This window comes from Dendrobium catenatum, unplaced genomic scaffold, assembly GCF_001605985.2.
Source record: "Dendrobium catenatum unplaced genomic scaffold, ASM160598v2 fragScaff_scaffold_1414, whole genome shotgun sequence".
Classification (NCBI taxonomy): Eukaryota; Viridiplantae; Streptophyta; class Magnoliopsida; order Asparagales; family Orchidaceae; genus Dendrobium; species Dendrobium catenatum.
Window position 1 is genome coordinate 106263 of NW_021319876.1, and position 24916 is coordinate 131178.

Consider the following 24916-nt stretch of genomic DNA (forward strand, 5'->3'; position numbering starts at 1 on the left):
ACGAGCGGTGCTCTTTCGGAGGTCCACACCCGCAATCGGGAGAGACGAAGGAGGCTTCATCCTGGCTTGCGATCGAGAAAGCCCAAAGTAGAGGGGCTTTAGCTTGCTGATGTCGGGATCGAGCCTGAGGGAGCTTGGCTAGCTGGAGCTGGGGAACTTGTCTGGTCCAGTCGAGCTGGTTACTCATGCCAGAGAAGAGGGGAGAATGATATATCATTGGAGCGAGGCTAGTTCAAAATAGTAAGGGAGAAAGACGAAGATGGTTCAGGAGGATAGCAGGGGCCAAATGAAAGAAGATAAGGAAGAGGGAGAGCTGGAGCATGTGAATGAACCAGATTCCCTCATCAAACCTCCCTTCGCTCTCTCTATACTCGAGATTTAGACTTCCTCTACCATAGCTGGAGCGCTTAATCCCTGTTTCGGTGGCTATAAGATTTCTCTGCCCTCCATCTCTTTGTTGCAGCCGCCGAGATCAAATGAGACACCATTGATTTTAGATGGCTAAATGTTTGCATCTGCCTCAATTTGACACGATTTGAGTTCAATTTGTTCATATCGAATTTATTTGACAAAATTGGAACCATATTGGTGCTAATTCGAGCCTAATTGGGTTTGACAAGGCTCAATCGAGGGGATACGAGCATGCTTGAGGTGACATATACGAAAACAACGTCAACATGAACTTACTTTGGGCCTTTGGGGTTTATAATAATTCTATGAAACTAATTTTTAAGTATATGAACCTTCACACTCAAATATGACCATTTATACATCGCATTGCATCTATACATTATTGCATTGAAATCCATCTTTACATTTGAATTTGAATTCATTGAAATTTTACATTATATTATATTAGTTATGTCTATGTCTTGTAATTCTTTATTTTTTGGTTTAAGTTAGTTTTATGTTTTATTTATTGTTGAGAGTTATTTGAATTTGATGTTAATTGTTTTGCTTTAAGTGTGAAGTGGAATCCAATCTTATAATGTTTTTTTCTCTTAGATATATATATGTGTTTGTGTATATATTATTTGGTTTATTACTTATTAATGGTTTTATTGTTGGCTTGCTTTTTTTAGGAGTGATTTATGTGGATCAAATGAGCTAGGTGTCCAAATATGTTGATGATTGGGGGTGAAAACTAACCTACCATGTGGTATAGCGCTCCAAGCAAGATCTCATGATTTTATCATTTCGGGTTTGTCGTTGCACTTAACCTACTTAGTCGAGTGTCAATCATAGAATCTTTATTAGCAACCATGGGTTACCTCATCCAAGGGACCCCATAGACTAAGGGATTTGGGGACTTATTCCTGAAGAGTAACAACTAATAGAAACCTAGTGTCTAAGGCTTCTATCTATACCCGACATCTCCCATCGGGATCATAGGTGAAGTGGGTTATGTGTTCTAAATAGTTCTAACCTACAAATAAATGTGAGATTATCCTTTGTCGTTATACTCATTTCATTAAAATGAGCTGAAGTGACAGTACATTTCCTATCTCCATTTGTTTTAGGATTCAATAGGGAGATTTCTAACCAATATTTATGTAGAGAAATCAAGCCATGCTAGAGAAAAGAAAACTAAAATATTCTGGGTGTTTATTCTTTATAACAATAATGAAGACCTTATATTAAACCAATAGAGATAAATAATAATTTAATTCTTATGCCACATAAGTTAGATAATAATTTAATTCTTAAATAGATCATGTTTTTAATTGGCTCAATTTAAGATAGATTTTAATATATAATACTTTATTTATATGTATATATTTATATGGGCCAACGTAAAGAAATTTCCAATCAATCTTCCACTTGGGCCACATATATATGTACATATAATTATACATTATTAAATATCGTAAGGGCTTAATATTTAATATCTTTATAAAATAATATCTCTAGATATTTTGGTTTATCATTTATATCAATATATAATCAAAATGACATTTGTTACATTCTTCGTAATAAGACCCATCAATGATCATTATATTAATATAATTTATGACATATATCAAGTATGGATGTATAGCATAAAAATATTATGTAATGTGATCTCAAAGTATGACTATTTTCAACTAGTTCAATTTTATAACTCAAAAGAGTTATAACAAAAAAAATCAATACTTTATGTTAAATTATAAATGAAATTAAGTAAAATTATTTTAGAGTTTTCAATAATCAAAATAACAAGTTAGTTTTATCAAAAAATAAGTTCATAATTGGACAATACAAACAAACTCTCATTATGCTAGTATATCATCAAAACAAATTGTACTCATACGAGCCACATGCTCATGAAATATTTTAAGTGATAATCCTTTTGTAGTGGATCTGCAATCATTTATACTAATATATTCAATAGAAATTTGAAAACTTTGAACTATTTCCTTTATAACGAGAAACTTAATGTCTATGTTCATTGATTTTGACAATTTTTATTATTCTTAGAATATAATTCAACTGTTTTATTATCATAATTTATCTTTTATGACTTCTTAGTGTCATCAACAATATGTAACCGTGTGATAAAATTTTGCAATTATATTTCATAATTTGATACTTCATAATAAACTATAAATCATGCTTTCATTATAGAAGAACTATAAGTGATTGCTCACTTCTTCATGATATAACTCCTCTAACTAACATAAAAAATATAGTCTGAAGTGGATCTCAAACTATCAAGGCAACCAGCAAAATTAGAGTCAGAATACCCCACGATCTCTAAATGATTCGATCTCTCATATGTGATTATGAAATCTCTTATCCTTTTTAGATACCTCATAACCCGTTTCATTGTTTTCTAATAATTTATTCCTCGATTACTTAAATATTTATCAACATTCTAACAACGTACGCAATACCCTGATTGCATTTAAACTTGAGCATATATAAGACTCCTTAGTGTTGATGCATAAGGAATCTTATTCATATTTTATTTTCAACTTCATTTCTTGGGCATTAAAGCATATTAAAAGTTTCCCCTTTTGCAATGGGTGTATCTCTGGTGCATAATTTTTTATACCAAATCTGCTAAGCACTTTATCAATATAGGTTGTTTGTGATAAACTAAGTATATCATGGGGTTATTCCGATAAATTTGTATACCAAACACAAAGGATACATTTATAAGATCTTTTATTTCAAATTTATTTAAAAGAAATATCTTAGTCTCATATAATAAGTATATATTATTGCTTATTAGTCGAATATCATCAACATATAACATTAGAAGAATAAACATACTCTTACTAATCTTATGTTAAATGTATTGATCAATAATATATTTTTTTTAAACCAAAAGAAGAAATCACTTGATCAAATTTCTTATACCATTGATGTGATGCTTGCTTTAAATCATAGAAGAATTTCTTTTATATGTAAACTAGATGTTGTGAACTAGAAAAAAAAATTCAGATCGCATCAAATATATAGTTTCATCAATATCTCCATTAAGAAATACAACATTTATATACATCTAATGTAGATCTAAATCATAATGAGCTACTGGTGTCATGATGATTTTAAAGAGTCTTTCGAAAAAAATAGAGAGAAAGTCTCTTTATAATTAATCAACATCTTTCTTTTGAGTGAAACTTTTAGCATTTGGACGTGCTTTATATCTTTCTATATTATCTTTTGCATCCCTTTTGATTTTAAAAAATATATTTACAAACAATAGGTTTTGCTCCTTTAGCAATTCAAAAAGATCTTAAATATCATTATCTTTCATTGATTTCATCTCATCTTTCATGGCCTCTATCCATTTTTGGAAATTAGAATATTGTTTGACTTGATTTAATGACTTTGGGTCATCTTTCAATCACATATCAAACTCATGTTCTTGAAGATATACGATAAAATCATCTAAAATCATTTTTATTTTTTTCCTTGTGGATATTCTTAATGACACTTCAATTTGAGGTTGTTGTCTTTCTATGTAAGTAGGATATAACACTAATTAAAATTATATGAAGATATCCTTGCAAAAATTTTCCCATAGTAACACTAATCCCCTTTTAATTACTTGATTCGCCCATATTTATTTCATGACTAAGAAATAAACTTATTCACCTATATATCAACTTATCACAAATATTTTGTGAGCTATTAGTATGATCATTTTTTTTTTCTTTTCTACTTGAGTAGTTAGTTTTATATTTTATAAAACTAAAATTATGATAATAAATTTTATTATTATTATTATTATGCTTAATTCTCATTGAATGTTGAAGTGGTTTCCAAACACAACAGAAAAAACATACATTCCTAAATAAAATTATATAATTTTTTATGTATATGATAGATTATATGATAAATTGAAAAATATTTTTATAAATAAAAATAATTGACAACATCATAAATTTAGTTGGCTCCGTTATAAAAATATATATTTTTTAAATATATCATTATTCAACAAAAAAATTAACTAACTTTGAAAACTTAATAAAGCAAAATGTCCTTCTTGTCATTTAATTGTAGCCCAAACAGTGTCATTATAGACCACTTAGTACTCTTTAGTGCCATTCTTACAAAGATTGTTTGATAGTTTAAAAATAAAATTTAAACTGACTAATAAATTTAATATAATTATTTTAGTTTATTTTAAAAATAGGAATACACATAAATATAGGTTCATAAAATATTAAATAAAAAAACATATAATATTAATATAGTAATTTATATAATTAAAGAGTGTTCGATGACTTAGCTACTTAATTCCACTCGAATTTATTTTAATTATACTCTAATAAATAAAATAATGCACTAATAAAATTCTTCTAAAAAATATTACCCTCTTCATCATACCATATAAAAATATCTCATATAGTTTATGATATTATTCTCAATAATTTTATTCATATCAATAATAACTAAAAATTAAATGCCCTCCTACATGACAAAACCTTAAAAAATGGAGCATGCAATGTATTCAACTATTCCCACAAGCCTTTAGCTAAGGCTTAAAAAAGATTCTAAATAATTTTTTAAAAGAGAATATAGAATCAATCATTGAGTTTATATATTGAATTGGATAGGATTGATTTAATAAAAGAAGGTTGGTGCTTTTGTAGTACTATAAGGGCTGGCTATTGCTGCACTAAATTATTAAGAGGCCCTTTGAGCATTTTGTGTTAAGAAATGCTAAAATTATTCAATTTCATTTGCTATGGATGGGACCCACCTGCAAGCTTATCGTCATCCAGTCATTAGATTTAAGTAGAGGTGCAAACGAGTCAAGCATCTAAGATATGTGAGTTTGTTCGAGCTCAACTCGAACTCTATAATGAGCTCATGAGCCGAACTTATCTAATTTTGAGCTCGAGCTTGAGCAGATTTATGAGCTTGTTAGATAATCGAGTTCGAGCAGCTTAAGTGCGGAAGGCTGAACTATGAACGTAGAAGGAGCTTGAAACTTTTAATGTTATTTTTATATTATTAAAATTACATATTTAATACTAATACTATATTAAAACATTCTCTTTTATGTTTTATAGCTTTATTGTAATGCTTCATTTTTTATATTTATAAATTTTTTATTTATTTATGATAAAAATTTTGATTAGAATAAATCTTATTTGCTTAAAGATAAGCATAATATATAGATAATTAATATTACATTAATCTCAAAGTGAATATGAAAACTTTGGGACAAATATTAATCATTTTTATAAGGATATCTCTAAACAATTTTTTTATAACTTATATTATGGTAATAACTCTCTTTTAATTTTGTATAAATTATTTTCTTGAATTATTTTATCTTTTAAATTATTGTAAGTTTTTATTAAATTTTTAATAAGCATTCAAATAAATTATTTAATTCGTTATATAACTGAAAATGATAATATTTTATTTTGTATATACAATAAAATTATAATATTTCAAATATTTTTTTTTTCTTTTAGTATGAATATATTAATTTTTTTAGGCTTAGGATAAGAATAGTATTTTATTTTGTATATATAATATTAACAAATTTAAAAAATCAAAATACCAAAAAAATCTTAATCACTTGACATGCTTAGCTATAAAAAATATATAACAGAATAAAAAATCATAAATTGCATTAAATGAGTTGGAAAGCAAAATAATAAGACTAGTGACGGCAGCGGAGGCCCCGGGCTCGGCCATCGCGCTTCCTTTTCTCGTATAAGAAAGAGACAGCAGGCCCCCGCCGTGGCCTCTTAACGGCCTCTTTCTCGCCAAGCCATTGCCTGACTCCCACATTGTGATGCGCATATCCCTCCCATGGCGAAATGTGAAGTTCTCAACGGAGCACGGTGGTCGGTGTTCTCAGCTGCAGGTTTTCGCCGCCGGCTCCTGGAAGCAATGCTCTGCGGCGTCTCGAATGACCCCCGGAGACAGATTGTTGAACGCAGGTCAGATCGGCTTGCTGATTTACTTCTGGTAGAAGCGCGTGATTTACGGAGCAGAGAAGTCGCTGAGAAGAGACGAAAGATGGAAGCGTTCGAGGAGTTACAGAGCGTAGTGCGAAGGCTTCAGGACACAGAGGAAGGCATCCATCGCCGGAGAGCGGAAGCCGCGGCGGAGGTGAGGAGGCTTGCCAAGGACAGCCCGGATTTCCGGCAGTCTCTCGCGTTGCTCGGCGCCATTCCTCCCCTTGTCGCCTTGCTCGACTCCGACGATTCCGATTCGCTCATTTCCGCTCTCTACGCGCTCCTCAATCTCGGAATCGGCAATGAAGCGTTGGCTTTTTAACTTTATAATTAAAAAGCTCCTGCCTTTTTGCTCTTTAAACAATAATGGTTTGATACTTTTTTTCTCAGGAACAAATCGGCCATCGTGGCTGCGGGAGCTATTCAAAAGATGGTATCTTTGATCAAATCTGGGCCGACGCCGGCAGCGGAGGCGGCAATCATCGCCAATTTCCTCGGCCTCAGCGCATTGGATGCGAATAAGGCCATTATCGGCGCTTCCTCTGATGTGATCCCCTTTCTGTTGAATGCTTTCCGAAGCTCTAACTCTATCTCCTCCACCCAATCACAAGAAGACGCTTTGCGCGCGCTATATAACCTCTCCATTTCTCCGGCAAACGGCGTCGCTCTGGTCAACGCCGGCATCGTCCCTTGCATACTTTCCGCCCTTGTAGACGACACGGAGTTCAGCGAGTGGTCGCTTGCCGTCCTTTGCAACCTCGTCGCTGCCTCACCCGAGGGCCGGCGGGCAGTGAGCCGCACCGCCGACGCATTCCCCATGCTCATCGACGTGCTTCACTGGAGCGACTTTCCCAGGTGTCAGGAGAAGGCGGCCCACATTCTGATGGTTATGGCGCACAAATCGCACGGCGTAGAGCGAGCGGCTATGGCGGCGGCCGGAATTACGTCGGCGTTGCTTGAGCTGACGCTCATGGGAAGCACACTGGCTCAGAAGCGCGCGTCACTGATTCTTAAGATTTTAAGGGAGGAGAAAGGAAAGCAAGTGGTGGTTTCTGAGCCTCTTGGCAGCTGTGGCGCCTCGGCTAGTTCTGCAGCGACGGAGGAAGAAGAAGAAGAAGAGGGTGTGAGTGCGGAGATGAGGGCTGTGAGGAAATTGGTGAAGCAGAGCTTGCAGAGCAATATGCGGCGGATTGCACGTCGGGCCAATTTCCCTCCGGAGTTTTCGCCGTCGGATCGATTCCGGGAGCTCACAGCTTCCTCAACTTCCAAAAGCTTGACTTTGTGGTAGCGGTAAAAATCCAATTTTTAAGCTTCTGAAGTTTGGTTCAATTGCTAACATGCAGAGTAGGTATTAAATCTCTATAACTATAAGTTTTGATAATGAAATAACATAGATGAAATAATATTGAACTTTGAAGGAAGAGAATGTCATAAAAATGACAATTGACATTCATGATTTAGTTGAAGAAAGAAAAAAATTAATAAAAATGAATTATTTCTTAAAATTCCAAGAGAGAGAAATAAATGAATACTAAATTTCTATCTAAATTATAATTTAATTGCTAAACACTAACTAAATAGGCTAATTAACACATTAATTTGTATTTCACCAATTTAACCAATTTTACTAACTAAATAGGCTAATTAACACATTAATTAATATTTCACCAAATTAACCAATTTAAACTTAAAAAATCTATATTTAGGCAGATTGCATCTTAATTTGGCTATTGTTAACTTAATTTTATAGCAAATTATTTATTATAATTAACTAATTACTTAATTATGTATCTAATTATTGTATTTTATGATTAATTTTTTTAAATGGATGAAAAATTATGACCAAATCAGAATAAATTATGATTTTTTTTGGACTTTTAAGGGTATTATATATATACATGTGAACTGCATATATATTAAATATTAAAAAATATTAGCTTTGAATATTCTAATTAAATTTTTTATAATATTAAGTTTTAAAGTCATTAAAATTTTTGAGATAAATGTATTAGAAATATAATATTTTTTATTTATTACACTAATTTTAAAATAAATCTAATTTTTTTATAAATCCTTCATAAACAAAATTTAATCAGTGATCCACAATTTTTACATTTATTTCTCATTTAGTTACTATTATTTATTTATTTATGTTTTTTGGTTATGCAGCAAAATGCTTGATGGTTAGGTGGCAGCAGAAGACAGCTGGTGGGCAGGCTTGTAATTATTTAATTAATTTTGAAATTTTATCTGCAAAATTTAAAATTATATGGTGAGTTGAATGGATTTAGATCCTCTTTTGTGTTACTATGGGGGATGTTCTTCAAATAGTTAGCTAATTTTTTCATTGCAGTCCTCAAAATTATTCTGAATTCATTTAAATTGAAATAAATTTGGGAAAATATGTAAATTCAATTTCAGTCATTTATCTAAATAAATTGCATGGCCTAAAATTATATAATTGCACTTTTGAATGTTTGAACACTTAGCGGGCGATAATGCAATTTTGCTTATTGTTTAAAAATATATAAATATTTAAGGCCTTTAATATTCTGATATATATTATTAATATAGGTATTTGAAGTTGATTTGTGTTGATTTTTAAATAAATAATTAATTTTAGATTATAATAAAAATAATTGAAATTTATTTAAATATATTAAGATTTTGTTCAAAACAATTTTTCTTCTGATTTGATTTTCAGAGTATATTCATAATTTCTATTTGTAAACTATTTTTTTCGTTATTTTCATGAAATTTTTGTGTTAGAAAAGTACTTTCTACAGAAGTTTTTTAAAAAAATTATTTTTTCTATAATAATTTTATAGCCATATTTATAAAAAGTTACAAATGTTGTAAATAAATTCTACTTCTAAATAAAAATTTAAATTTTTTAAATTTATTTTAATATATATCATATATATCTCATAATAAATTCAATAATTGCGTATGCCATATATAATTTAAATTAAAAATTCTCAATTAAATTGAATTGAACTCAAAATATAATTATATTATTTAATTTGAAAATATGCACAAAGCAAAAAAAAATAATAATTCAGCTGGAAAATCTTAGGGCAGATATGAAGAATAGTTATGCTTTTGTTTTATTTCTGTCTTAATTATTCTGAATTAATTATTATAGTTATTCATTGCCAGCCAATAGTGCTCTAACATATTGCAAACTAACAATATGGTTGCTTATTGCCCTTCAGAACTTTAGGTCTAATTATACTATGCAAAAAAATATATAAAAATGAAATAGTTATATCTACACCAATATAATTTTTAATTCTAATAAATTAATTTTCTACTATTATTTTTCTACAAATGATGTTTTTTTTAATATTATTAAATATTATATGTTAAAATCTCTCTCAATCACACATAATATATTATGTGTGTCACTTCTCGTAAATCCCGCCTAATTATAATTGAGTCGTAGCGAGACTATCAAATTTACAAAACTATAAATTATAATACTATTTAAAGTTGAATATGAAACAAAGTTGAGACTAATGTTTTGTTTAGGATGGCTTTCTTACTACTTCTTAAAATAGTTTTTTAGTATAAAAATTAACTGCTACAGGAAGCAGTAAGAAAGCCATCCCAAACGAAACCTAATGCAATACACTTATGCTTCGTTTCAGATGACTTTTTTATTGTTTTCTAAAACAGTTTTTTAGTGCAAAATTTTTTAGTTTAAAAAATATTAATACGAAAAAAATATTTTAGAAAACAATTAGAAAGTTGTTCCAAACAAAGCCTTAGATTCCTTAACAAGATATCAACTATGATGTTGACTTTTAAAGTTGAATTTTGAAGCATAAACTTAATTTAAGGTTTCGTTTGGGACAACTTTAGACAGCTATTTTTTAATGATTTCAAGAAAAATTTTAACTAAAATGTAGCTTTATAAAGCAGTAAAAAAGTCGTCACAAACAAAGCCTAAGATTCTGTTTAAGATGGCTCTAATTTTTTGTAAAGGTGAGTGTAAAAATGTTATGACGAAAATAACTTTTTTTGAAAGGTGTTCTAAAAGTAAATTTGTAGAACATAAATGTATTAAAAACAAAATAAAAATAAAAATTATCATTGAGATCTAAAATTCAAAATAATAAAAAAATTTATCTAAAATAAATCCTAAAGTAATAATAATTTAATAATTATTTTTTAAAATTTTTGAACAATTAAAAAGTTGGCATTCACTATTGATGATAACTTGATTTGAACCTTTTGTTGTAGTGATATGACATTTCAAAATTACATGAAATATATATTTTTTTTTATTGATTATTGTAACAAGACAAAGAGTTGGTTAGTCCTTAGCCAATCATGTGATGGAAAGATGAAGAAGCTGCTGAGTGCTTGTTCATCCATCATGTCAATTTTGGCTTTAGGATCTCCAAATGCCCTTCACTTATTGGAAAATTAAAATAAAAATTTCCTTCCATTGTGAAGAACAAAATGAATCATATATAAAAATAAGAAAATATAATTAATTTATTATTTAGATGCATTCTTCTTAATACAAAATTAATGATATTTTCCTTTTTTTCACCTTTTATTTTAATAATTGATAATTAAATATTATTTGAGCATTAAAATTTATGAAGAGGAATTACTAATATTTATGATTGATAGATCTATTGAAGATCGTTCAATTAGATTTGTATGTGATATGATAATGTTTGTTATATGGATCGTATGATTCATTCAAATATTGTGTAGCATAATGAGATACTATTTGGAGGAAGAGAATGAGCATAGGGCGGCATTTGACAAAGGAGGCGAAACAGTTGAGTATAAGCAAGATGAAGTGCACAATAACTTATCCCACGATTGCTCTATTAGCGCCAAATCGCTCCGTTAATTGGCGCAAAATTAGAATATGACATAATAGATATCTCTTAAGGCACTTAAATAAAAGTGTCTTAATATATATGTTGTTAAAAATTAATTTTTTTTTTTTGTAGTGTTGGTTCATGAAATAACAATAATTTTAAGCAACAAAATGCAACGAAAAATAGAGAATAAAAACATCAAAATTCAACCAAAAAAAGTTTCATAAATATACTCATTAGAATTTCACAAGAGCTATGAAAAAATATATATTTTCTAAGAAATAGCCGTATAGAATGATTTCATGAGCAAAAAGAATATGAACTTACTTCATGATTTGGATGATCTTCCAAAGGAACTTATATTTGCTTTGATTTCACTTGATTTAGTATCACATCATATTTGAGCTATGGCTTATAACTATATAAAAATTTTTACTTATAAATCTCTTAGTAGCTATGTCAACGATGCTATCTAAGTTTAAGCCCTAATTTCATCACTGGATTTGAACCTTTTTTCCTCCCATAGAAGTCATTAAAGCGGAGAAATTATTAGTTACAGATAATGCCGATAGCTCTATGTGTGGAAGGTCATAATACTCATATATATACTCGTCATATATCTAATACACAAAACTACTCGACTATGTACTAAAAAAAGCTTGCACTGCGTAAGCTACTTATGTAATATATGTGACTAATACTTTATCAAGCAAATGAGGGGTATTTTCCTTGATTTGGAGATTGAAAGTGAAAAGGAGAATAAGTTGAGGGAGTGGGACTCTGAGAAGCTCAAATTGTACAAGAGAAAAGGAGAGAGAAGAATGATAGAACTAATAAATAAATAAATAAAAATTGTATTCAATTATAGCAAGTCCATCCGTGCATCCATATAGGAGGGGTCCTTAACATAATTTTTTTTTTAAAGATACTTTCTAAAAAAACGTTATAATTTGGGACAGCTTTCTTGCTGCTTTCTAAATAATCTTTATATTACACAAAATTTTAATTAAAAAAATTTGTACTAAAAATTATTTTAGAAAATAAGAAAAAAATAATCTCAAACGAAGCCTTAATTTTATAATTTCATTGTCCTTAGTGCAGAGGTGAGGTTGGCCATCAGAATATTCCTTTGCCACTTATTACTAGCAAGTGAGCATTTGTATGAATAATTAATTGATTTCCACATGTTCAGCCCTTCCTATAATGGATACAATACATTTCAATTTCTTTAATGCATCTTCTTTGCGTCCATAATGATGAAATTTATTCTATTTTATATTATGCCATTTTGTATTTATCTTAATGTGGCACTAACACTCAATAAATTAAATTATCTTATTATTTTTAATTATTTTTAGGGGTATAGTTTGAATCTTACGACTTGTTTGAGATAACTGCAGCATTTTATCAATATGATTTTGAAACTATTGTGAGAAAAATAACTTTTTCTAATGCTGATGTGTATATTATAATTTTTGCATTAAAAAATTGTTTTAAGAAGAAATAAGAAAGCCGTCCCAAAGGTAGTCTTAATCAATTGGGTTATGATTAGATTATATTGATTTTTAAAAATTATATCTATGAAAAATAATATAATCAAGAGTAAATTTTTTTATTTGATTTTTAAATAATTTTTCTCAAGAGAATCATTTATCAATGATATTATCTTAACTATTCATGATTAGCTTTATAAATTCTAAATTTTCCTTAACTTTTGTCTTAGTATGTTTAACCATAAATTTATGTAATTAATCTTAAATTAGTCTAAACCACTATCTTTAAAAATCAAATGTAAATGAATCTTCTATTAACAACATGTCATTAATCATAATTAATGAGGTGATGTAATTATTTTTTTAGGAGGCAAAAAATCTTAAAAATAGTTGAATTAATACATGTAGTTAATTCATTATAATTATGAGAACCTAGTGAAGGTCTAAGATGAAAATTATAATTTAATCTGCTTTTAATAATGTTAATCCATGCCAAGTGATGGTTAATCCTCTTTTAAGTCAACCCTTCTTACCTTCAGACTCTTACGAGCAACAATCTCCAATGTATAGAGATTGCCGATGAGTTAGGGATGCCATAAATATAAAATATTTGGTGTGTCATATGTAGATTTTAGATGATTTCATGTGAGGAAAATATTTAATTTCATGTGATCAAATGGATAATTTTATTAACCGTCGTCTTAATAGTCGTTATTAACCATAACATCATGGAAAAAAAATTTAATTTTAGGCTTAGGTTTATTTGGGATGACTTTCTTACTATTTTTTAAAACAATTGTTTTAATATAATTTTTTTACAAGAAAGCTACTTTAAGAAACAGTAAGAAGATGTCTCAAACGAAGCCTTAATCGCTGGGAGTGTCAGCAACTGGCCACTGACATGGAGCCAGTCGCGGGCGCTACAAGTGACTGATTTTTTAAAAAAGTTGTAAATACAAGCTAACAGAGAATCTAACGACGGCTATTTAAAAAGAATTTAAAGAAGAGAGTCAAGAACGCAAGTAAGATGGGATTAAAGTTTGATTTGGGATGATTTATTAATGTTTTTTAAAAGAGTTTTTTAGTACAAATATTTCTAATTAAAAAAAAAATTATACTAAAAATTTATTTTTTAAAACATTAAAAAATCTTTCTCAAACGAAACCTAAATGAAAATAGTGGATCTACGATTATCTTCCCTTTTTATTCTTCCTAAGTTTTTCCCGCAACAACCGCTCCAACTCGCCTCGGCTTTGAGCTCTCTTTGGCAGCCAAATCACTTCATTATTTGTGAGTTTTTTTTTTATAGTTTTTTTTTGTTGTTGTTGTATATATTTTTTAGGGAAATTTACATACATACCACTTTATAACATTCTATTTACATATCTAACACGTAAAACTTTAATATTACATGCATACCACCCTATATTATTTTAATATCAAATGTACCACTTATATTTCTTTCCTACCACTCATATATTTCATTTCTACAACTTATATTTGATATCAAAATGAACTATAAGTGATAAGTATATAATATTAAAGTTTCAAGTGTTAAATACATAAATAGAGTGGTATAAAGTGGTTTGTATGTAAATCTCCATATTTTTTATTATTATAAATGTAAAAATTGTTTGAATGGTGGATGATTTAATTGCTTTATAATTTGTTTTAAGTTATAGTTAATTATTTGGAATATGGTAGAGTTTTTTTATTGTAAATTTGAGAAAATACATATATTTAATTTTTTGGATCTCTCTGTAGTTTAGTGATCTCCACTAACAAGAAATAATTTTGAATTTGGAAATATGCAGTTAGTCTTGCCTAATATTTTTGGAATTATCTGTAATAAAACTTAGCTTTCCCTAATTTGTTTTTAAAAAAAAATAAATGGAAAACTAATTTTAATTGTAAAATATATTTGGACTGTTTATTTTTATATAATATATCTTGAAAAAATTACAAATGTTACTTACATGTGTTAATTAAATGTATATATCATCATTATTATCCGGTAAGTGATATTGTATTTCTTGAAAATAATATTAATTTATATATTAATATGTTATTTTAAATTTTCATACCCATATGATTTGTGCTTTTTTATTTTTTCATATATTGAATATGTTTAATTAATTTATTCGGGATAGTAATAGGTAATTCTAATGTTTTTTAATAATTTTAATAACTTGTATGTTGATGTTTTTTATGATCTCAGTCATGTACTAAGAGAGATCAGTAGATGTTTCGCTTCGTTTATGCTCGTGCATAATGGACAACTGAGTATGAATGAATAGTTCTCACTTATGTATATCGAAGGTCAAACTTGTCCAATAAAAGTCCTGAAACATACTAATCTAAAGCAGCTAAAGTCATGAGTCCTTAGAGCACTTATATATGACCCGTCAAGCAGCGCAGTAAATTTGGTATGTCGTTATCCCATTGGAAATGATTTTGTTGCAATAAATATTGATGATGATGAAGTGTGTGAAGTTGTATTAAATCATGCATCTAAAGAAGTGCTTATTTTGTATGTTGAAATTGAGATGTCGGACACTAAGATGAGGATTGTTGAAAATGTAAATGTCCATATGACACAATCCCATAACTTAACTGATATGTCTGAAGGTTGACTAATCAATCATATACCAATATTTCATATGTCAATGAGCATATGCAGTAAGTGTCCCAACAAATTTTTTTTTTCATTTATCCATCTAATCATGTTTTATATGTTGTAAGTATAAGGATAAATGATCGTATGTGCAATAGGTTCATGAGGGATGAAGTTGATCTAAACATTACAAAACAGTCAACACAATCATCCTGTCATAACATATATAAATAGGAAGGTTCATATGCCAACTGTTGGATATTTGTCATAGATTTATAATTGTATTTTTGTTTAGGTTTCTTGTATGACTTGTATGGCCAAGAAAAAAAGTTTTCTGGATTTGGGTCTCTCCCTCTCCCTTCCCTCTCTCCCTCCTCCTCCTCAAGAACTCAAGAGGAAGTGCTTCTTCCTCTCTAGAGCAGGATTCTACATATGGTATCAAAGCCACGATGGTGGCGATCTCGAGGTGGAGGAGATGCAATTTTCTTTTCCAAAGAAAATAATTCAACAGAGGGAGAACGACGGAGCTTGCAGAGTCGTCGGGGTTGCTCGGTTTGACCGGAGAAGCCGGAGGTGACTTCAGCGGTGGCCTGGTGCCGCGATCTGAAGTTCGCAACGAAGATTGCGCAGGCTGGGCACTAGGCTAAGGCGAGCTGCTAGCCATTGTGCAAGAAGCTTGTGGTAGTTGGTTTCGTTCATAGCTTTGTGTGAGGGAGCCGGAGACAGAAGAGGTTGTTTCTAGTTAGGCGGCGAAGGCTTGATGTCTAGTTCTTGCCGCAAATGGAAGACTGCACTGAAGAAAGGGATATTTTCTCTTTGATTAAAGATCGGTTTGGATCTTTGAGGTGGAGTTGGCCTGTTCTTGAGGTGCAGTGTCAGGAGTGCGGGGTGCTTGGAGGTGCGAGGTCTTGCGGTGCACGAGGAGATCGTATAGGAGCACAGGGCTTGGGATTGTGACGAGCAGGGCATAGGTGAATGAGCAGGGCTCGATGCGTAGGTGGATACGCCCAAGATGTGGTTGGAGTCAGACCACATGAGTGCAAGGCGCGGGAGTGGAGCTGGAGGCTCAGGGCGAAGGGTGCAAGTGGATGCACAGGGCGCAGGAAGCAAGACGCACAGGGTGTATGGTGTTAACCATCCGGTGGACGCAATTGGCGAGAAATACCGGCGGGACTGTTCTTTGTGGACAACATTTATCTTTTTTTGTAAATCTAGAATCAGTGTGGAGATTGTTAGATATTGATCCTAGATTTAGGTTTGTAGCTTGTTGTGTAGCCTTTATGTCTATATATATAGAGGATTTATAAGTTATAATAGGGATGGTTAAGAAATAAAATTTCTGATTTAGTACTCTCCCTCTCCCCTTCCCTCTCTCCCTCCTCCTCTCTGAAGATCAAGAAGAGGAAGTGTTTCTTCCTCTCAAGCAAGATCTCACAAGGTAAGTAGAATATTGAATGCCATTTTTTGTTATATTTGGTTCTCTCGTTTTGGGATTTTGGGGGTTTGTCCCTGTATTTCGCCTTTTCTCTTTAAAATTAGTATTAGAGCCCAAAGAACCCAGGATCAGCCAGTGGAGTGGAAGAAGGTCACCACATCAAAGGGGATAAACTCGATGTGAAGGTCGGACGGATGTCCATAACAACATTTAAGCAGAAATTTGATGCTCAATCTGCTGAAGTTCGGCCCATCCTCACTATTGCTGGGATGTTCTTGCTATGTCAACCACTACCGCATGCCTTGGATGAACACCCACAAGATCTCCATCCTCATCCTCAGCAACAAAAGGATCAACCATCTTCACTTAAGAAGAGCAAACAGAGAATAAGATGAAGCCCCTGCTAGATCCTCTAGCTCCAAGTGGTACATTTCCGACTCCGACGACAGGGTTGAAGCTCGGGCTTACAATGGATCACAAAATCTGCGCAATCCATGTACCTATCCTCACCAAAACCAAAATCAAGACTGCAAATTTTTTAAGTTAGATATTACAATCTTTAACGGTCATATTTACATTAAGGATTGCTTCAATTGGATCAAATTTGTGAAATCATTCTTCAAATATATGGACATTCCTGAGGATAAGAAGGTGCAATTTGTGGCGTACAAGCTTAAGGAAGAGGCAGCTGCTTGGTGAGAGCAGCTATAGGCCCATCGAAGGCGGGAAGGCAAGCTGCTGAAGTGCACCTTGGCATGGATGACAAAAAGACTAAATAAATGATTCTTGCCAATTGATTATGATCGAAGGGGGGGGCACGTGCACCCGCAAGCCCCTGCCTAAATCCGCCACTATCGGTGGGGCTATTCTTTGGTTGTTCTTTATGAACAATAGTTATCTTTTGTTGTGTAAATCTTGGACCAATGTGAAGATTGTTGGATATTGGTCCTAGATTTAGGATTGTATTTTTTTTGTTTAGGTTTCTTGTATGGCTTGTATGGCCAATAGTGTAGCTTTTAGTGTTGCTTTTGTGCCTATATATAGAGGCCTTATAGGTTGTAATAAGTGGGGTTGAAGAAATAAAGTTTTTGAATTCAGCTTTTTCCCTTTCCCTTCCCTCTCTCCCTCCTCCTCTCTCAAGTTCAAGAAGAGGAAGTGTTTGTTCCTCTCTAAAGCAAGATTCAACACCAACAATTTTTTAAGGTTATGAGACAATGAGTAGCGATTCTGACGATGTGCTTGATGATAATGAAGAAGATAATTCATTTGATTTAGGTTTGCTTGACATAATATATCATGGTTCCATGCAAAACCTGATTATAGACAATTGTCTAAGGTTTGTAAATACAGAAAATAAATGGTTTGAAATGATAACTTTGCCGGTATATGTTGTACTACTGATGAGTGGAATGCAGAGCTTGACTTTGATGATGCTAGCAGGAGAGGAATTGAAGATTTCATAGGAGTTAATGGAAGGAATGCGCTTCGCAACTAAGATAGACCTGCAATTTGCATTATGTGGCTGGTCAATATTGAACAATATGAAATTTATAATGTTAGTATCAAATAAGCTGAAGTTGACAATATCATGAGTACTCCATGCCGCCCATTACAGTGCATGTTTATGGCATTTGTATGCCTGTTCAAATAAGCGTCTAGGTGGGCCATGGAAGATTTCCAGAATAGGGAATGATCACACATGCACTACTCCAATTTTATCCATGGGTCATAAACAATGCACTTATATATTTATCAGCTCATTCATTATACCAGTTATTAGATAACAAATGGACTTAAATACCAGAGAAAAAGTTGGTCGTACTGAAGCTAAATTCAATATTAAGGTTTTCTACATTGAGGCCTAGGATGCTAGGAGGAATACCATTAAAGCTATATTTGGATGTTAGGATGAGGCCTAGGATGCTAGGAGGAATACCACTAAAGCTATATTTGGAAGTTAGGATGAGTCCTATAATATAGTGAATTTGTTTATGAAAATTGTTGGTTTTTTATTACCAGAAGATGTACCTAGCTAGTAGTAATGATGATCTTGGTGCATTCAATATAATCATAGTTGATTTATAAAATATTAAACAAGAAATATATATATCAATGGTCGATAGACCGTGATGTGATACGTTGGACATTAACACATGACAATGAGCTTAAAAATGCTCATGGATGATTACAAATACTTCAGAATCATTTAATGGTTTCCTTAAAAATGCTCGTGGATTGCCTATTTAGGCTTTGATTAATGCAATATACTACAACTTAATATCTTCATAAACTAGTTGGAACATTCACAAATGACTAAGTTGGAGAGCAGTAATATCTTTGCACAACGAACTAAGGAGTCATTCTGCAAGATCAAATTGGAAGCTATGAGAATGCCAAATCCTACCAGAATCAACTTGACAGAGTTTTAGGAGAATGAAATGTCCAAAAATATCAGGCAGATATGATAGATTGGTTTACACATATGTGTAGTTGTCGATGACCCATACTTGATCACATTCCTTGCGTGCATGTTGTTAGTTGTTTGGCTTAGATAAGGCGAAGTCATTTGCCTTATGTTTCAAAATATTTCATGGAAGTGAACTTCAAGCACACATATGAAGTAGAGTTGTATAATATACCTTATTATAATTTTTGGGGCTTTCATGACCCTAACAAAGGTATATTTCCACTAGTACCACCCAATTATAGAAGACACGCTGGGAGACCACGAACAAGATGTTACGTTAGACTATAGATGAGAGTAGTTCATCATCTAGGTAGCTTTATGGTTTATGTAAAATGTTGGGTCATAACAGAACTAACTGTCCTCATAGTAATTAGTTATAATCTTATTCTATAAGACATTGATGTATCCAGTACTGATGTACTCATGTTCAATGTGATGTAAACATTAATATAGCAAGAAGTGATGAACTACTAAAGTTTTATTACCTATGCATTTTTGTATTATGTAGAATATAAATTTCACACTTAAGGCTTTCAATAAATAGTGTAATTATATTTTCACACTAAAGCTTTTAAGTAAGTAGTTTATTTATTTTTTACATACTTATGACTTTTAGTAAATAGCTTAATTTTTTTGCACTTATGCTTTTAAGTAAGTAGTTATTTTTAAACTTAATTTATTTAATATATAATTTTATTTTATTTTTAATTATGCTTTTTTGGAATATTCTTATCTTTTTTACTATGAAAAAAAAAATCAACTAAAAGGGCAATCACAAAAGAGGCACCAAGGCCTAGAAGACATTGAGTTAGGAAGTAATCTAGTGAAGAGAAGGCCACTTATGGGCCTCTACCTGTAGAAGTACATCCTATCATTTATTTTCTTTGAGGATGATATAGAGTTGCTGTCACAACCCAACCCGACCAGGACGAATCCTATCATGTTGAGCTAGGACAGGCGAACCCCAGGATCTAGTTTTGAAATTACTTTTCAGACTTTCTTCTCATATACATTGAATAATACAAAACCACAGAGCTACTACAAACATTCAAATACATAAAACTCATCCACCAAACTTTTTCTTTTATTCATCAAAATAATCATATACATTACAGACAGAAAGTACACAACTTAAAAGTAAACTAGCCATGACTGTATAAAAATCAAAATGACAAAATACCTATAAGTCTATAACTTTAAATCAGAACTTGAACGGCTAGTCCACAACTTCCTTCCATTTCTTAGATCCTGAAATCATGAATAAAACCACAGTGAGCTAACAGCTCAGCAAGAACACACTAGCCGATCTAAATTTCCATACACTCTTATTCAAAATACTTTACTGAAGATTTAAAAATAGATATTTGTAGATCAATTAAACCACTGAACTGAAACTCATGAAACAAAAATACATAGCAATTCATTCACTGATTCAGATAGCAGTACAAAATTTAGATATTCATCAGAAATCCAGATAAACACACAGAATTTGGATAATTATACAGAAATCAGACAATCAGATAAAATTCAGATGATCGCATAGAAATTAGATAATCAGACAAAATCAAATAATAGATACAGAAGAACCGAATAAAAATTGTATCACAGAATCATACAAATCACATTTTAGATCAGATTTTAAATCACAATTCAATATCACATTACAGAGTTATCCAAATTTTCCCTAACATAGATAGGATCTCAAAGGATTATGGCCCCTTATACCTCCCTTTTTAATTTTCCTGACACAAATAGAATCTCAAAAGATTATAGCCCCTTATGCCTCCCTTTGTGCTTACAGCACTAGAACATATCAAATATACAAAATTATTCAGATTAGAGTTCATTTCTCATACCTATATAGAATCCTAAAGGATTCTGACCCCTTATGCCTCCCTTTATTTCCTCATACAGATAGAATTCTCAAGGGATTCTGGCCCCTTATAACTCCCAATAGATATCATTCAAATCACATTTGCACATAAAATATCACATCATAATCAATATGGAGTAATTGAGCACATATCAAAATTTCACTTTTTGTATAGCGACAGACAATAGAAAGCCTATGAATCAAAAATGCATAATTTCATAAAATCACCTTTGTGTATGGTAGTGTGATTGTTTGATTTGCTCTGGTTTGATTTATTGTGATCTCTGTGATATTTTATCATTGAATTCTTTGCTTATGATATGATTTGTGCGTTAGACTACCCATGGGCTAGAGCCACTTTTATACTAATGTAGTCTTATGTATGTGGACATGCTCGTGCAATGCTAAAATAAAGGGGGTCATAATCATTAATGTTTTAATACTAACAATATTTTCTATAGATGCTCCAGAGATTGCTTAGCCCCCTTTTAAAATTAAAAGAGCGTGGCCAAGTGTGTTTATTTTTCTGCATATATGTAAATTGCTTATGATTTTTATTTGGATAATCATGTAAGATTCCGGGTCTAAATTTTCTTTTTCAAATGTAATGTAATTCATATTCTTATTGAGTTTTGAAAGTCTTCAAAAGTCTGGCCTTTCAAACACGCGGTACCCAAAGAGAATAAGTAAGGCCCCCGCTTAGAGAATTTTTTAGTCATTTAGGTATCCTTTTCAGAGGATGAACTAGAAGGAGCCTAAAGGAGACGATCCAAAGGGAGATGATCCAAAGAAGGATGATCCACTTGAAGATGGAGACTTGAAGACGAAATGCCCGGCTTTTAAGACTTGCATCATTCATTAGGATTAGAATCAAGGTTGTTGTCGTTGAAACCTGACAACCATTACTTTTCTACAGACCCTGGGTTGTACTGTATGGCACTTGCCGTGGACTTTGGACCTTTTTTGTGTTTATGTAGATTTATATTGATGGTTTATTTTATGTGCACTTTAAAAATTGCATGCTTTTTTTAGGTTTCTTTTCTTGTATGTGCTTAACCTGATCTACACTAGGCTCTTTAGGATAAAATTATTTTTCTACTCGTAACCAAACTTTAAAATTTTAAGGTATAAATAATCTAGAAATCTAATGACCTAGGAAATAATCGAAGCCATTTGGGGTCGCATGCATATCAATGTATTCTTCTCTCTCCTTCTAATAAAACACATCCCTACCTGTGGGTAGAGTCTAGATAATCTGACATATGAGGATAAAGTGTCGAACCTGGGGAGGCCTGGTCTTTTCTATAAAATATTTCCTATATGCCTATTTTTAAAATCTAAAGCATATCTGATTTAGCCTTTTCAATTAGTATGCATTGTATTAGAATTTAACTAAATTAAATTTTAATTGCATTAGCTCTATGAGCATTCACCCTATATAAGTCCAAGGCCAATTAGGAAACTCTCTAGACATCGGCCCTACTTCTAAAACACCAAACTACATACCCATCTTTTATAAAGACTGGATATCATGGTTTTAGCGCGCTTAAGTGGTTAGCTGGCATCCATTTTCAAGTAGGGTATAAGCCCAGGTGCATTAGTTAGGATACGGGTGTTAGTGTTGGGAAGAACACTAAACCCACCTTAGATCTAGGATTTGATGCTACTACACTGGGTGTCTCGCAGTATGTCTAAATAGTGGATAAGTTCCTTTTCTTTAGGGAACTATAAATCATACTTATTCTCGTCACATGGATGATGCCACCTCAATCCTTTCTCATTGTATGCTTTAAGTGTTTAGGTTTCTCTCTCTCCTCAACTGCCTTAGTCTCTTTGGATGTTGGTATGAACCGTCCATATTAACTAAGCCATTTGAGCCCTTTATTTCCCTTTGAGTAGGAACTTCCTTATAACCTTTTTGTGTGCCAATCCTTTGTCTAGGAAGAATAATATTGAATCCTTAATCGAGAGTTTTCTCAAGCCCCAAGCTTGAGATGCAATTAACCACGGGGGTTTGCGCCCGTAGGAAATGGAATTCCACCATCAAATAAACCCCACTCGAGCTGATGTATCGGGTGGGGGAAATTCGTTGTTACGATCAGATCGTATATATTACTACTCATTAGGGTGCGTTAAAGATAGCAGCTATCCCCAATGACTAGTCGTATGTACAATCTAATATGCCCTCCCATTGGTCACCTTGCAAGGAGCACGGAGGCCTGCGATTGTCTTTATCCCTTGGGGTTGAGCAGTCAAATACCCTCTGCACTCTGTAACCGACGGTGTCCTTTCGGAGGTCCATAGTAACATTACTTGAATGATCTCCTTCTTTCTCACAATGTATCTCATGATATTGTATCTGCAAAAAATGAGAAGTAATAAGATGATGCTCATATTTATGGAACATCATTTCAAGATATTTCCAACTATAAGTATTAATAATATATGTTGTTTTATATATTTTCATCTTCATTAATTCAGCATGCAAATTCTAAAATAAATCGTCCTCGTCTTCTGACCATCCATAGATGTAACACCTAAAAATCTCATTTGCATTTGTCTTTCGCTCCAACGAATTATCAATGGCCCGTGCAATACAAGAATGTATTCTTCAACTTGCACTATTGAACTTTTCTTCATTGAGGATGCCTTGAATTCTCTCTAAACACGACTAGTACATTTTGAAGCCAACAACGACAACCTTCACAGCTCAACTTCACATGTACATGTACCCCTTCAATAACCGAACTTAAAGATACAACTCAACTAATGCTAGAAGTCCTATGCACTATAGTATTCTACTAATGAACTAAAAAACAAGCACTATAGTGTGCTATGCAATAAAGTATCCAATATATTATTCCAAAAATAGTATTTTTTAACTTTCAAAACTAACTACAGATCTTCAAAGATTTGTTTTCAACACATTTTATTATATTTATAATAAAAAATGCAAGAGAATATAACGATTAAATTTATTTATAATAATAATAATAAAAAAAACAATCAAAAAAAAAAAAAAAACACACAACTTCAACAGAAAAGCAAATGATTTACTTAAAAAAAAAACACCTACAACCTTATTCCCCGTACCACCTGCTCCTAGTTAAAATTTCTCCAATTAAAAAAAAAAATACCTTCAACTTATTAATAAATTAACCTTAATAAAAGATTCACTCAATTATTTTTAATTTAAAATAATTACACAAATCATTTAAAAAAATTAAATATGACTAATTAATATAAGTTAGTAATAAATTTTAAAATTATCAATAAAAAATTATTTTATTGATAATCAAATTTATCAACAAGCATGTAATCATAAATTAATAACATAAATATTATTTTCCTCGCTAGGCTAGCCGGTTTCATGTCAGCAACCAGTCGCTGGCACCCATAATGACTAAGCCTAAAATTATTTTTTTTTCTTTACTCGGTGTTACTGTTAATAATTACTATTAAGATGGTGGTTTATATATTTTGTTAAAATTAATTAAAGATCACAACAACTTTGATTTTAGTAAATTTATATTTGAACTAAACAGCTCGATGCGATGAGTAGAACAAGATGAGAAAAAAAATGTTTCAATCCATCTCAAAATAAGCTTAAACCAAGCACTTAAAATATTATTAAAAATTCTATAATAATAATTGATGTATCAAATGATCTCCAAATCTCTAGTAAAATGAAGGTATTGCTAAGAGGAATCCAAGAGCCCAAAACCACTTAATTATGAGGCCATTTTAATACACTTAAATGATAAAAAAAGATGTATGATT

General features: G+C 31.6%; 1 protein-coding gene across 1 annotated transcript; it reads left to right on the forward strand.

The window, feature by feature from the left end:
* The first annotated feature begins 6096 nt into the window (after positions 1 to 6096).
* Positions 6097 to 7884, forward strand: LOC110111428 (U-box domain-containing protein 12). The gene is made up of 2 exons (XM_028699932.1): positions 6097 to 6719; positions 6801 to 7884. Exons 1-2 carry the CDS (start codon positions 6262 to 6264, stop codon positions 7696 to 7698), a joined length of 1356 nt encoding a protein of 451 aa, XP_028555765.1. The 5' UTR covers positions 6097 to 6261; the 3' UTR covers positions 7699 to 7884.
* The last annotated feature ends 17032 nt before the right edge of the window (positions 7885 to 24916 follow it).